Raw genomic sequence first — 16610 nt, 5'->3', positions numbered from 1 at the left:
AAATGTTAAGTTGACCTCTTTTAGAGAGAATCATTTCATTTAGTTCTTAAATTTAAATCCTTCTGGTGCCTATTGAAAAACATTGAAAATAAAAACACACAGCTATTTTGTTAAGCAGGTTTTGTAGTTGACCATTTTTTAAATGTATTCTTTCCAGATTCCAGTATTTCCCATGGAAAAATAGATTGAAACGAAGATAGGCGTTGGCTACTAAATGTTTGAGTCTATTCTTAAAATGAAAACAAAACACAAACACATGTTCAGGAATGGTTGTTTATAAAAAATAAAATGAATTGATAGACCCTCACTTTTCATCCACTATTACTGAACTGCCTTTTTCAGCAGGAGAGAATACAGGCCTTCCCTGTGGGTGTCCATCATCTGTGACACAAGTATACGAAAAAAACTCCGATTCCAGGACACCCTCTTTCTCTCACTATGGACAGGAAACCACACAATAAGAGGCTCACATCCTCAAAACTGTCTAGTCTTAAGAACAATGTAACTCCAAATAACTAAAAAGTCACAGATTTTAAGGCAATCTTCCTACTCATTGTAGAAAACTGGGTCTTGTACAAAATACTATGTACAAGATCATATAGTTTAACCTGAATGCCCCATCGCCATCTCAGTTTTGGTAACAAGCAAGTTCCTAGAGAGGAGGCACCTGTTGAAATGCCATCTATACGCTTTTATGGCCTTCATCTTGGGTAGGTCCCTCATCACGTCTCTCCCCTTAGCCGCTTGAACACAAAATACGTGATTTTCATAAGCAAAACTTCCCTTCTGAGTCAACACCCAGAGAATTGGTAATAGCAGCTGAATCACCCTATTTATTGAAAATAAAGGTTGCTTGCTGAAATTACCTGAGGCAGCAATAGCAATGTCTCCTATAGATAGGAGAACTGTTGACACTGAAATGCTTGCTTGAAAGTCTCAACTTCAACTCCTATTAAGTATGGTTTTGTGAATCAGCACATCTCACTGTATTCATGTATCTCTAAAACAATTATTCTTTAACCTGCATAAATAAGACTCTGATAATTTGTCATGATTGAATTAGAATCAAAGCATCTTGATTTTGGATATACCCAAGTACTTAATGTTTGAGATAAAAATGGTGTGGTGTTGGATAGTATGCTTTGTACATCCATTCCACGTTCTACCCTTTTCCTTCCTGCTACGTGCCCAGGAGGCTCACCTCTGTGCATAGTATCACCTATGCTCCTTCCTTCTTCTTGCTTCCCGATAGGCTCATTGGCCAACTGAAGGTACCAGCAGGAGATCACAAGGAGGGATAAGAGATGTGGGGTATTTTTTATTACCCTGACTTTCTTCTTCTATGATTATAGCTTTTAACAAGTTCTGCCAACTGCTCTCTCCCTTTGTCCCTTCAAGTCTAGGACTGGTAACGGCTTCCAGCTTTTGCCAGTCCCTGGAAGTTTCATTATCATCTGTTGGCTCCCTTGATCTTATTTACACTTCTGCATATTAAATTCTATTATTAAATTCTTTTCAAATACCCCTTCTATTCTATCAGTTCTATCAGTTTCCTGTTGGGAAAATGACTGATACAGCTATGAGTTATTCTTGATATTTATATTTCATAAACAGCTCAAAATATCAACATATATAACCTTATAATATGAATGCTCTTTTTTTATTTTACTTTATAAATATTTCTAGTTATCTGGGGACTTAAGTCCTTTTTAATATATATTTCCTGATTTTTAAAAATAAGAACAAATTATTCTCCATTAAAATAAAATAAATCATGAATATAACACTATTTCAAGACTAATTCAAGTTGAGAGCAGTTATTTACTAGGATATACCTCCTGGAATAGAATAGACACTCACAAGTATTTGTTGAAGGATAAATACATGCATAGATGCTATGTTGGCCAATTTTCTCTTTGCTCTTAGATCCATTTTCTGCCTTTTCCTCTTTGGATTTGTTTTCATGGAAAAGTAGATTATATAGATTCACTTGTACATTGCTGCTGGTAAGTTACACGAGGAGGTACTAGAAGTCTCAAAGGTGGAAGGAAGGGAAGAGCCCATACCTTTCCTCCTCTCCTGGCCGTCCTCAGGGCTGTCTCCAGAGCAGCCATAATTTGTTATGGCTCCATTATTCTCTGTGGCTCGACTCTCAACACTTCACTTTTCTGCAGGTAGTCCTACTCATGGATGGCATAGCTCTTGCCCAACGGCTCAGGTAGTAAGGTCTGAAATATACTTCATCTCATTTTCCCTCCAGCTTTAAGGGTTGTTAGCAATTTTCTGCTGTTCTTAATCGCTGGTTGCCTCACATTGATTTCTCAGCTTTCCCATCCCCTGTGCTACTGATTCCCTAAATTAAGTTCCTTTCATTGAAAAGACATATAGTGGCTTCTTTTTTCTTAATCACACCCTAACTAATACAGATGATTTGGTGGGTAAATAAAATAATAAGAAAAGGATAACAAAATAGCATAATATGTCTTCCGTTATCAATCCATCCCCAATACCTGATTAAATCCAGGGGCTGATGCTTGTACCACATTCCCCAGCGCGCCCAGCGCTCGTATAATAGATGTCTGTTATTCTGAGGTCCATGGGTTTTGATGGGCTGGTTACTCTTGTAGGCTCCCTGAAACAAATAAAATAAGATGAATTGATATCTATTCTTTTAGTGAAATTTGAACTAATAGGAATTGTTTTTGCTTTATTTCCTTACAGAATACTTTAATAACTTACTGAAAGCTTCAGAAGTTATAAACATAAGCCCATCACTGGAGTGAAGTAGTAAATACATTTATATATCTATCTTTCATTGAAAATATTCTGATAGTTCCTTAAAAATTCTTTCTTAAATTCCTTTTTTAAACCAATGAGATCCCTTTCACTTAAAGTAAGCTTTAGGTTTCATTGTTTGGAACCCAAGGTCTTGTAATAAACACAATATCTTCATTATCATTGAGAGAAATTTGTTGTAATCTTCAGTTCAGAAATTGAGCATTATTCTGCTTTGAGAAGCGATCCAGTACCAGAAAATATTTATTTCATTTATAGAAGCTAAGGGAAAGAGTCAATGTTCATTCAGCAAATATAGACCCCCCCCCCAAAAGAATCACTATGCTGTCCACATGAAACTGACATAATATTGTAAATCAACTATATTTCAATAAAAAAATTTTAAGTATAAGAGGCCTGTCTCCGGTGTTATTCATGTTTTGAAATCTGTAAAATTTACTTCAGATTAGATATTCCAAAAATGGAAGCATGTTTTCCAATTCTTTATGTCCCCCTCAAAAATCTGTCATATGGGTTGCAATTTCAGAAACATAGCATATATATGCCTTTTAGAGGAACGTGTTCCCTGAAGGCTGAACTGCTCTGCTTTTATAATTTAAAAAAATGACAACAGATATAGTGACTTTTTATTTTCTGAATCAAAACTTAGGACACAGGATTTGACAAAGCCCCTCTGCTCACTCTAATATGTGATTCTACTGTTATGAAATGTTTGATGGAAATTTAAAACAAGTGGAATTATGCCTCAGTTACCTCACCTAAATGATGGGGATAAGAATAAGTATTAATGATACCAATACAGAGGGATCTTGTGAGGGCCCCCTTGGAGAATAGCTATAAAGTGCCAGCCACATAAGAAGTATAAAAATAATGTCAGTTAATTTTAGGTGTTTGCTATATTGTGGCCATTGAACAGTGCAAAACTATCATCTGAATGGTTCCAGACAACCAGGGCTGTGAGTTCCTATGAAGAAAGATGGCACCTTGAATCATGGTCTGTAGGTGCCTCAAGGCTGAAATGAGAGACACATACGGATTTTGCCTCTGGCTTTCTAAGAAAATAGATAAATTAATTAGGTAAGGGTGGAAGAGCAGTCTTCCCTAAGGGAGCCCAAAGTGTTTAAACCCTAAAGATTGGAAGCTAAGGAGATGAAAGTAAAGATCAAGATTCTAAGACATCCACTTGAGAAAAGTTTGTTTGCTTGTGAAACTGGACTGACTAGTTAAGGTAGCCTGCCCTGAGATTGGGAAGGTAAGGGAAGGTGAACCAAAATCTCAGGTTTCTTTCATGCATTCCTGATAATCCTAAAATACATGACTTTCCTTCCCAGCCTCAGTGGTCAGACATAGGCATTTCCTGAGTTTTAGGCTCTAAGCTTTAGATCCTTAGTACCTCATTGTTCTGACTCAGCTCAGTAACCTCAATCAACCATAATGTTCTGACTCTTGCCCACCCATGGATTCTCATCCCTTTTCAGAGGACTATGTACACTCAGTGATCCCCACCACCTCCATGATCGGCCCCTTCCTCCAACTGACACACTTTTCTTCTGTCTCCATTATTCATAATTGATGGGATTATCAATTATATCAATATTTTAGGCAAACTCTTTCTCATATATATATATTCCCCTTCTTCCCTTTCTTTCTTCTTTGTCATGCCAAATTTCACTGGACATATCTCTTTCTCCCCTCTAGCTACTGTCTCTTTTGTAAGTAAAAAATAAATCTCAACTGTGGGTGAAAAGTGTGAGACCGGTCCTAATAATACGCCTGCATTAAGGAAGAAGGAGGTCTAAACTGTGAGTGTTCTTATTCAAATTATAGTCAGTGCCACTGACTCCATTTTCCTCTAAATAAGTCTTGTTTTTCTTTCTTCAAGTAGTAGTCTTTAAAATTGATAGGAAATTCCTGAGTCCATTTTATTGACTTGCTGCTTTGTTTTCATTACTTGTACTTCAACAATATTGTTTTCCAGTCGTTTTGTGTATGTATACCATATACTAGTACTTCTACCAAATTATAAGAATAAATGGGAAAATGACTATTATTTACAACCTATTCCCAATAGGTTCCAAATTTCACACAAGAAACTGTCAAATAAACTGTCAGAACACAGACTAGTTAGGTAAACAAAATTACTTAGAGAACAAAACAAACCTTCCTGTGCTACAGAAGCTCTCCCAGGGGCTCAGGTTTGCCACTTTGAACAGTTTACCACTTACTGACTAGGTCGTATTTGACATGGTGTTTAATTTCTCTGCACCTTGCTTCTGCATCTCTGCAATGGAAAAATAATAATATCTCCCCTCCAAAATTATTGTCAGATGAGTGGGAAAATCCATGCACAGGACCTGTTGCACGAAACACTCTAACACATTATCTGTTATCATTATTTCTATTCCTAATATAAGTAGGTATGCCATAATGAATAGAAGCATCGGAGTCTGGCTTTCTGGGCTCAAACCCGTGCCTTTAATACTTAACCTTTCTCTGCCTCAATGATCTATCTATAAAACAGAGTTAATATTATTGCCTATCTCAAAGGGTTGTTGCAAAGGTTAAATGAGATAGTTCATATGAAACGTTTAGCTCAGTACCAGAGAGGAAGTGCTCAAAACATTTTATCTTTATGAGTTATACTAGACTGTGAATTCCTCAGGTATAAGGGTTATGTCCTATGAGTTCTCAGCCTTTAAAAAAAGAAGACTGATGGGCTTTGAAAACACACACATTAAACCTCTAAAGACCCTGTTCTTATTTTAAAATGTAAAACTGCCTTAAAAAGAATATTGTATGTGTGTGTATTGGGAGGGAGTTTAAAACTGATTCACATGTCATTCATGGCTCAGCAGACAGAGTTACCACAACATGACCTACTTAAAACTAGAAGACAGGTAATAATCTGGCAGAAAATCAAGTTAATAATGGGGTGTAGATTTTTGGGTTGGGTCTGTCTTAGGTTTTCAGGTATCCCAAAGTAGTAGGCACAGACCAGAACCTGCCCTGTTTGGAAGCTGTGTAAATCCCAAGCTGAGTCAAGCATGGAGCTGTGCTGGAGCAGAGGGCTATCTATGTCTGGTCAGAGTGGCTGAGCAATGTCCATGAGTTCCCTATGAGGGTGGGATTCCTGGTACAGGGCAAACTGCAGAAGGGTTCTGGAGCACAGGAGCCAGTGTGCAGCAACAGATTATCACGGGGTCTCAGAAAGGTCCAAGGCCGCTCACTGGTTGAACCCTCTGGGAATAAGGCAGCTAGACTTAAGTGGAAAAAATAATGAGATCAAGCATTGAGCAGGAGAAACATTTTTTTAAAATGGAAATCGTATTTCAAAATTACCTCATGTGGGGGAAAAGCTGCTATATATGAGCCATTGTTTATAAGTTTACAGATACCTGGAAAAAGAAGAAAAGAACAGTTCTTGAGTTAGTTTAATTGAAGACTTCTCTCTGAAGCAACCTACATAATACTTGGGAAAATAAATTAATTTAAAAACAAAATAACCCAAATGACTTCCATAGCCATATCACCTATGAGGACAGTGAGGGTTTGCAAGGTGCCAACATGTGGCACTTTGCCACATCATGAAATGTGGGGATTTTAATACCCACTTATTTGGGGGCACATGAGTCTGGAACAACTTTTTTTTTTTTACTCAAAACAAAATTAGGTCAAGGAAGCAGAGGAATTCCCCACTCCTCAAAATGTCTCAAAGGAGACTGGTATTGAGAAATCTTTAATTCTTTAATACTGATCCAAAGAGAATAAATAGCGATATGTGACCCTTCTTAAAATCTCTTCCATCCCAATGAGAGTGTAGTGAAATGGACTCTCTCATATAGTTCTGGGAAGACTAGATATTTGGAAAACTCTTATGAAGAGCAATTTTCATTGCAATATTATTTATATTAGTAAAGAATTAGAAATGATTGTACATCCAAAATTGGGTGATTGTTTCATTATTATGGTTCAATCAATTATATAAGTGCTTGGTAAATGACTGTGATTTGATGAATGCTTACAATAGAATATTGTACAGCTATTTAAAATAATGTTTTCAGACATACTAAAGGGCTTGAGAAACTACTCATAATGGTAATTTCAAAAAGGACAGAAAATTGTAAACATTGCACGATTCTAATTATGAGATGTATATGTATATATATTCAGTACTAATTTGGTACAGTGAAAATTGAATGCAGGGATTTTTAAATTTTATTTTTATACCCTTCTGTGTTTATTGCATGTTTGACAAAGGGCATGCTATCTTTACAATCATTTAAATGTCAATTTTATTTTTTAAAGACTACATAAGCACATAGTGCTATCATTTAGACACATTTGTAGTTTACATTCTGGATTTCTCTACCTTTATTTCTTGTTTAGAAAACTTCTGATTAAGTGTCAAATTTTTTATAAGGATTTAGTTTTTAAATTAATTATTTTGACTGCTCAGTAATAAATGAATTATTAATCAGAAGAGAACCAAAGTCTGAACATTCCTCTTTGGATGACTTGAAACATAGTTCATTTTATTAATGTGGTAATCTATTTGAATGCAAATCAGTAGATATTGGTACAAGTTTCCACTGGCTATCAACTTTTTTATTTGAAGGAATTTTAGAACATGACTAACATTTTATTTCTTCAGCCATATTGTATTTTTCACACTAACAAACGGCCAGCTCATTCGTTACCTGTTGCTTTCTGCTCTGCTCTGTGTAAACTTTGCAATTTTACTTAATTTTCCCAGGTGAAACTTTCTGTTTTCTTTTGCATCAGACATGTTGTAGCATACTGCTAAACATTCAAACAACAGAGACATTTAGAAATTTAAAATTAGCTGTAATCTCACCTCTCAGAGATAATCTCTAAAATGTTTCATATAAATTCTAGATTTTTTTCTTTTTTTTGTTTAGAAAATGGGATTACACATTAAATTTACAGTTTTGTAATCTGGTTTTTTTCCACTTAATAATGCTTTACGGATATCTTTTGAAGTCAATAAATAGAGAACTGATACTAATTTTCAATCTCCATGAGTAAAGGGTCTGTGTCATATACTTTCCATAATATATAGTGTATAATAGATGCTGAATACCTTTGAGTTAAGAGTGAATAAAATTACATCATTTTTAATGGATGCATTATGTGCATATAGCCTAATGGACAGCTAAAGTATCTCCAGTATTATTCTATTCTATTCTTTGTTTACAAAGCCACAATGAACAAATTTCTACATATATTGTTATTCAAAAGTCTGATTATTTCTTTGGGATAAATTTCTAGAAATAAAATTTCTGTTCCAAAGTTTTTGCACATTTCACATTTTGATACACATTGCCAAGTGCCCTTGAAAAAGTTTTTTGTTTGTTTTATTTTGTTTTCTTTCATTGAAAGGCTGAAAAATACAATGTTTAGAGTTTGTTCACTGAATTATATCCTTATATCTAATGCAGGAAGGCAAAGCTTCAGTTGTTAAAAAATACTTCTGAGTGTAATCAGTAAAAGTAAATTCCATAGTATGTTTTTAATTAGTGTTCTTACCCACTTTTGATATTCCATTTTCATATTTGGTGTGCTGCAGCATGTGATAGACTATCCTGCTTCGAGTAGCATTGCTGAAGAAGGTGTCCTTATTGTTTATTATGAAGCTGGGAAGATAAGCGGATTGGTTTTAATATTCAATGCAGACCACAGAATCTAGCAACAGTTACAAGTTCCTGGGTAGTCATCCATGTATTTTCTCCATTAAAATGAATGCATGTAAAGTATAATAAATCAGAAGAGAAACCATCTTCTTAAAAAAAAAATCTTTTGGCTGAGAAAATATACACTTATAAATAATACAGGGAATATCAAATATTCATTTTAATATCCTTCAGTTTATAAGGAAGCCTAAATGTCCTCATATTTCTTATTGAGCATGGAACAAGAACAGATTGTACGCTGGCTCCCATAAATTTTGTACTACCTTAAGCAATGTGGTTCCAAATAGAACACATTAAAAATTGATGTCATTCCCCAATACTGCACTTTCTGAGCTAGCTTGTTTTCAGTACTTCAGCGACAAGCAATGTTTCTCCCTTCCCCTTCATATCCTACTGTTCCATTATAGAAAGAGTTGTATGGAGTAAACATGAGAGCCAATGACGTAAAGAGCAAAAGGGTGACTTCAAGAGGTGGTGGGAGGTGGGAGGGGTGTTCCCTGGCACGGTCCAGTGGTTAAGACTCCACGCTTACACTGCCAAGGGCCTGGGTTCAATCCCTGGTCGGGGAACTAAGATCCCACAAGGCATGGCCCAAAAAATTAAAGAACTAAAAAATAATTTAAAAAAAGAGGTGATGGGAGAAAAGAGATGGGAACTCACTGGTGAATTCGTGCACGGCTGAAGGGGCCAGTATAGCAGTCTGACTCCTCCAGGTCTGGGAAAGCTGACTTGTCAAGAACCATTGGGTTTTGGGACATCCATTTTTTGATTCTTCTAAAATATTTTTGCACCCTGGAACAAATTCACATTTTAGAACTGAATTAGGTTGCACTCCAGAGCCATGCCTACCTTCCACTACCGTTCTGAAAGAGTTCCCAAAAGACACACACACCCACATTCACACACACATACATGCATTATTCCTGTACCCACACAAAGGAAATAATTCCAAAGCAAACCAAATCTTGCATTTATTTAAACTCTTTCAGGGCAACTAGGTGATCCTCATAAGAAAAATCTGTGGAAAATATTAGAAAATCATCATACATAAAGATGGGGTAGGAAAAAGCATAAAGAATAAAACCAGCAAGATTGTCTATTAAAGTAGAGTGTATGTACGTATATATCTATAATCTAGATATGTGTGGCTATAGATCACTTTAAGAAATCTGCAGCAATGTGGCTCCAGAAAAGTGGAGACTGAAAAGAGAGAAATGGCTACACTGCACTCCACACATTCAGTTCTGGGAGCCACGGGTCCTATGGTAACAGCAAGGGTTTCGGGTCCAGAAAAACTGGGTTCAAAGGCAGCTCTGCATTATAGTAGCTATGGAAACTTGTATAAGTTATTTAATTTCTTGCCTTGGTTTCTTCACCCATAAAATAAACAAATACAGTATGCTAACACATATATATGGAATCTAAGGAAAAAAAAAAAAAAAAAGGCCATGAAGAACCTAGTGGCAAGATGGGAATAAAGACACAGACCTACTAGAGAATGGACTTGAGGATATGGGGAGGGGGTGGGGTGAGATGTGACAGGATGAGAGAGTGTCATGGACATATATACACTACCAAATGTAAAATAGATAGCTAGTGGGAAGCAGCCGCATAGCACAGGGAGATCAGCTCTGTGCTTTGTGACCACCTAGAGTGGTGGGATAGGGAGGGTGGGAGGAAGGGAGACACAAGAGGGAAGAGATATGGGGATATATGTATATGTATAGCTGATTCACTTTGTTATAAAGCAGAAACTAACACACCATTGTGAAGCAATTACACTTCAATAAAGATGTTTAAAAAAATAAATAAATAAAATAAAATTAAAATAATAAATAAATAAATAAAAGTAATAATACTGACATTGCTGGAGAGTTGTGAGTTGGTGTTTTACATTAAACTTCATGATTAACAATAAGGAGAGTTGAGTCAAGGAGCCTTTGTGGTACTTTTAAGACTTTAACGGGCATATAAATCACCTGAAGATCTTGTTAAAATGCAGATACTAATTCAGTAGACTTAGGGTGGGGTCTGAGATTCTACATTTCTACCTAGTTCCCGGTGGGGGGTGGGGTGGGGGGGTGCTCATCCTGCTATCCACTGACTGCGCTTTGAGGGGTGGATTTAGCATAGACACCAGGTTAGAGAACATTAAAACACTGTTTCAGGAAATCTCACATGAGGATACTTTGGCCTCAGCTTTAGATTACAGTCACAACTCAGTTCTATGTGGTATATGTACTGATTGGAATCATATTTATTTTTCAAAAGACAAAAATGAAAGCAAAAGAGATACTGACTCCAGAGATTGATTCTGAAAATGAGAGTCTGAGTTGCTATAATAACAGCTGTGTTTACTTTAAAAATGTGCTATATTTACACACTATTTATGAGGTTCTATCTTTGGCAGTTTTTGGACTTCTGCAATAGTGAGTCAAAGTGGCAGGATAGAATATTTTCCTAGAGAAGTACAATGCATCTTAATATTTGGCCAACTCTGCTTAAACTTTAAAAAATTTAGTACAGCAATGTGCAGGCAGACTGTATCTTCAAAATGATTTTATTCAATTACCATGTATATATAATTTGAAATAAGCATCAAGTTTTGATGTTTAGCATGTGAAGAAGAGTTTGGACATTTTCTTTGCCAAGTGATGTTATCACTTAGATGCCAAGTCTTTTTTGGTTTTGGAGGGACCAGAGCATTTCTTTCTAGCCTAAAATAATAAATGAGTGTTATCTGAAGTGTCCATTTTGCTTCTTCTTATTACAAAGAAAGCCTCTGAAATCACAAAATATCGCTGTATTCCAGCCACTAGTGCACAGACATATAAAAACACTGAATGGATAATATAGTAATTACTCCAACTTTTCAAAGTTAGCCTAGTGGAGAAAACAATGGGATAAAAACTTAGAGGATGAATTTGCCAGTCATTGAAATTGAGCCAAACATTTTCAATCTTTGAGCTTTAGGTTCCTCATCTGTAAAAAGAGAAAGTAATTCCATCTGTCCTACTTCATTAGATGGCTAGGAGGATCAAATAAAAGGAGGCATCTGATGACACTTAGAAAATGCTGATAGCTATAGCACCCAAGGGCTTACTATCTCTGACAAAATTGCAAACATACTAGAAATAAATGCCAATCAAAGAAATTAAAGAAATGAAATAAAATGACTTTTAGACCATCACTGACATTTTACAGAAAAATAAACCATATTATCCGTTTAGGCTTGTCACGTACTTTCTGTGAAGGAATACATGATGTCTAATAGTGAAATGTGGTCAGGGCTGGATCTGAATCACAGGATGTGAAGATCTAGCTTATTACTTAATTTATTTGATTCTCATTCAGTTTTCTCATCTATTAAATGAAGGGATATTGTGATAATTAAATAGGTAATGACTGATCCCCCAGTGCCCAGCACAAAGTAAACACTCAATAAATACTTATGATAATAATAAGGAAAAGGAGTATCACCACTACTTCTACAACCACCACTACCACCACCATGCCACCAACATGATCTAATGTATTACCTACACTCTACCAAGCTTTTATCACGTTAGCCATCTTGCAAACTCAAGATTTCATGGTATAATGTGAGGATGACTTCTAACAGAGCTTTAAGTTCCTTTGCTAAAATCAGTGGAATGCAGAGAATTCAATGGAAATTGAAAAGAAATCTGGATTAAAGGGTCAAAAGAACGTGGTCAGAGCACAAACTCTATCACACCATCTGTGAAAGCTAGGGGATGAGATGTGGGGTGGTAAGGAGTGGTGATAATGGAGTCATTTATTTTCCCTGATCTGCAAACCAGTTCTGCCCCCCTGAATGGTCCTTTTGAAGATGCTTTGATAATTGAATATGAAAGTACTTTGTAAACTAATGATAGATAGCAGCAATAATAAAACTATAGGCATTTCCTTTCGACCTGCCTGGAGAAACGATGATCTTTGAAACCTGGATAATTGCCTGTACATATTTACCCCTAATGTTTACTGGTCAAATTACCCATGCACAAAACATCTTTCCCACGTCAGGAAATGGAAAGCACAAGTGACATCTAAGTACACACAGACTTTTGCTTCCCTCTTTCCAATTGTCTAAAAATTGGGTTTTATAACTTTATAACAGTGATGCCCGTACACACACACACACACATTTAAATTTTCTTTTCCAAAGGTCAAGTTTAAAAAAATCAAAATCAGTCATTTCCTTAATTGAAAGTATAAACTCAGGCAAATACCAAGACAGTCATTTTTTCAGTTTAATATGTCATATAATTTTATAAATGCCTTTCCTATTTATTTGTTACCCTCCCCCTATGCATCCACTAACTCAAAGAACAAAGAGAACTATTTGTAACATGTAAACTGTAAAGCAGTAGACTATAGTAATGCTTAAGGTACATTAACAATTGTTTGGAATAACTGACAACCTTATTTTCATTTCATAAAATTAAACAAAAAATAATAAACACAAAGATAATAAAACATATTATGACACATAATATAGCAATCATTTTTCTAGTTTACTTTTGTTTGACCAAAATAGTAAAGAAAAACATTTTTCCACTATTAAAAATGTTTCTTTAGGATTTAGAATATACATGTTTATCAGGAATTCTAAATACAAGTTTACTCTAAAACTAAATTATGACAGTATTACATAGATATTTGTTGCTAATTTAATATACAGGATTTTATCCTTCTGTGAGTCTCTGAAAGGAAGATGCCTATTTAGCAGAAAACACACTAATTATACAGTGGCAAACCTCACTAATTCTATACAGCACCCAGAAGCAAGCCTAAACATGTTTTATCAACATATCCAGTATTAAACATGCAGAGAAAAATATGGAAAACCTGCGGTTGTAAATTTATATATTATAATATTCCAATGAATTTGACCTTATTATGCAAAAATAACTTTGGAAATTTGCTTATATAGACCAGGAACGAATGGGCACAAGAGAAATGATGAAAGCTCATTGTAAATCTGAGCATGTCAACCTGACAAACAGAAGAATCTGACTGGCTAAGGAACATCATTAATTTTTTAAAAGCCATTTGAGTACTAATTCCTTTAGCATTCATTCAGATTTCAAGTTTTCCCCCTCATGATTTACTTTTCTTGTCACTCATTCCTACCAACCTAAATTTAATGTTTAATAGAGTACAATACTCTCTTCTAGAATTCAAAATTTTCCTATTTTAGAGTTCTAAATTATATTCAGACAGTTTCTTTGGTAAAAGAACTAGATTTATTAAATTCTTTCCTAAAATGGTCATATATTTACACTGTATGATTTTGCTAGTTTTTGTGTCATTCTAATTTGCAATATCCTGCAACATTATTCAATAGGGCCTCCTCTACGACATTCACATTCTATTTTTGTTAATTGATTTTTTTGCAAGGAGCAGAAAAACAGCGAATTATTACAAGCCTTTTGTTTGTAGAGTTCATTAAATGGAAGCTCATTTTCTCCAGTGAAATGGGGTCAAGGCGATTCAGGTGGGAGAGTTTCTTGTGTCTCAGGGTTGTATTTTAATTAATTCCTTTACCATAGCTACTGTTACCACAATAGGTAAAGAGATGTTGTTTTGAGATAAAGCTCTTGAAAAGAAGTTTCCTTTCAATACCAGAATTGAAAGAGAGGCAGGTTCAGCTGGTGGAATAAGAGGAGGTCCATAATACAAAAGATGCTGTATGGCCTTGGTAAACCACTTCATCACTCTGGATGCTAGTCTTTCTTTTACCATGTCATCAATAAGAGGTTTGGATTAAATTATCCAAGAGGCCTCTGCTGTGTCTATTGTTCTATTACTCTAGTGGGTCATCATTTACCCATCAATCCTGGTTTTATAACTATTTTTTAAATTAAAATCTCCTGAAACACTAACGTGCAATTAAAATCCTTGTTGCATAACATTATATCAAGGAAGGATTATGGGAACAGCAATGGTAAATAGAAAAAAAAGGGATCATCTGATTTTAAACATTGTCAAATTTGGCATAAGTCATTTTGAAAATATCTTGAACAAATCAGTAAAGTTTTTCTTTCTAAAATTTACAGCTGCTGATATGGGTAATCAAATGTATTTTTTATTTTTTTACCAAATGACAAATTGGTCATAAACAAATTTCATATCACCCACCAACCTGCCCATTGATTTGCTCCTCTGGTCAGTGTAATAGGATTTTTTCCTGAAAAAAAAAAAAGAAAGAAAGAAATCAGCTGAGGAAAGTCACATGAAAATAGTGAAACCAGCGAGTGACAACATTCAATTATACTGAGCATTTCGGTACTCTAATTTCCACATGCTAAAGAAAGACACGAAATGAACTGGTATAATAGGAAGAACTCTGAACTTGCATTGTTTCAATTTCAGAATCTAAGTTATTAATAACAAAGACACTTTCATAAATCAATAGATCACTTTTGAATATTTGATTTTTAATTCTTTTTTGAAAGTTTGTCTTCTGCTACATAATGCATATTAACCAGATCACTTGCTTGTATGTTATATGAAGTCATCTATTGATCTAAACACATATGTAATGAATATTTATGACTTTGCAAAGAATGTTAAGTTATAACCACTAAAAATTTAGAGAAAAAAAGAGGGTCTTTACCCTCAAAAAGCTACTTTTCAGCTGAGGAGACAAGTGATAGTTATAACGAAGTGTGATAATGCAGTAAAACAGAGAGGGCTATGGAAGTACCTGAGAAGGGATCTCAGTTAGTTTTCATAGATGGAGGAGAAAGGAGACAGGGACGCTTTCCCAGAGGATGTGTTATCTGTATTGAATCATGAAGCATGAATGGCAGGAGTCGTCTGAATGGAGTACTTAGGACATGGCATTTTAGACAGAGGTAGCAGCATATGAAACGGTTATGGGAGCAAGACTAAACATTGTAAGAGTCAGGGAACTTTGACTAATTTGTTAATTGCTGGGGTATAAATTGCAAGTTGAGGATAATAATAAAAGAGGTGAGGGGATGATGAACAAGGCACAGAGGATGAGGGGTCTTACCACTGATGCTAAGGTTTTTGGGTGAAAAGTTATAGGAAGATATTGAGTGTTTTAAGTAAGTGTGTAGCATTCTGATTTTAGAGAAACTAAATATTCTAGTGACAGAGGTTAATTCACCTTCTAAAAGTTTCTCACTAAATCCACGTCTTGGAGCTCAAGAATCTCATTCAGGGCCTTCCTAAAATGCCTCTTTATCCCCACCCACCAAAATCCATTCCAGAGAATCAGGAAACTCCTCCATGGTGTGGTATCTAGAAAGCAGGGCTGAGTGAGAGTCAGGACAATTGATATTTAGTCCTGTGTTATTAACTGCTTAGAAAACTTGAAAAACCTTCTGAGCTACCATATTTCATTGCACTCACCAGTCATAATCCTAGAAAAGAATTTTTAAGTTGTCTCTGACATACTCTAACACTAAATTCAGATATGGAGTTTCAAGGCTTGCTCTGTCTAGCCTAAACTCACACTTTAAATATCACCCCCCTTCATTTCATCAAACACACACAGGTTTGTGTGCATACATCATTCAATCAACTTGGTGCTTTGTGACCACCTAGAGGGGTGGGATAGGGAGGGTGGGAGGGACGGAGACGCAAGAGGGAAGAGATATGGGGATATATGTATATGTATAGCTGATTCACTTTGTTATAAAGCAGAAGCTAACACACCATTGTAAAGCAATTATACTCCAATAAAGATGTTAATAAAAGAAATCCCTATTGGACTATAAACCCGTCTTCTCTCCGAATCTCCTCTACAAAGTACTCTCTTGCACTATTTACCCCGTATTATATAACTGTTCAATGACTATCCTCTATAGGAGATTGGGTTTCTTGAAGACAGTAGCTTCAGTTCATCTGACTTTGTGTATACTTGGCACATTCTTTGGTAAATAGTAAGCATTCCGATGGCTGATGAATAAATGAATGGGCTTTTGTTTAATTCACAGTTGCATTTATTTCCTTCAGTGCCTGAGGGCACTTTGAATTTAATAAACATTTACTAAATAAGGTATCTCAAAAAAAACTGCAAATGTAGAAATTGGTTTAAAATAATTTTCA

The 16610-nt window shown here is 35.4% G+C and overlaps 1 protein-coding gene across 1 annotated transcript in view; it reads right to left on the bottom strand.

The window, feature by feature from the left end:
- ANO3 (anoctamin 3) overlaps positions 1-16610 on the bottom strand; it is a 425544-nt gene that overhangs the window by 87780 nt on the left and 321154 nt on the right. The window contains exons 7-11 of the mRNA XM_059931289.1: positions 14674-14718; positions 9168-9299; positions 8344-8450; positions 6136-6191; positions 2511-2632 (exon numbers count right to left, since the gene is read on the bottom strand). Of these exons, the coding sequence (XP_059787272.1) occupies positions 2511-2632; positions 6136-6191; positions 8344-8450; positions 9168-9299; positions 14674-14718 (462 nt within the window). The remainder of the gene's footprint in view (positions 1-2510; positions 2633-6135; positions 6192-8343; positions 8451-9167; positions 9300-14673; positions 14719-16610) is intronic.

The sequence above is a fragment of the Balaenoptera ricei genome, chromosome 8, assembly GCF_028023285.1.
Source record: "Balaenoptera ricei isolate mBalRic1 chromosome 8, mBalRic1.hap2, whole genome shotgun sequence".
NCBI classification, from domain to species: domain Eukaryota; kingdom Metazoa; phylum Chordata; class Mammalia; order Artiodactyla; family Balaenopteridae; genus Balaenoptera; species Balaenoptera ricei.
This window is presented reverse-complemented; position numbering and strand designations above follow the sequence as displayed.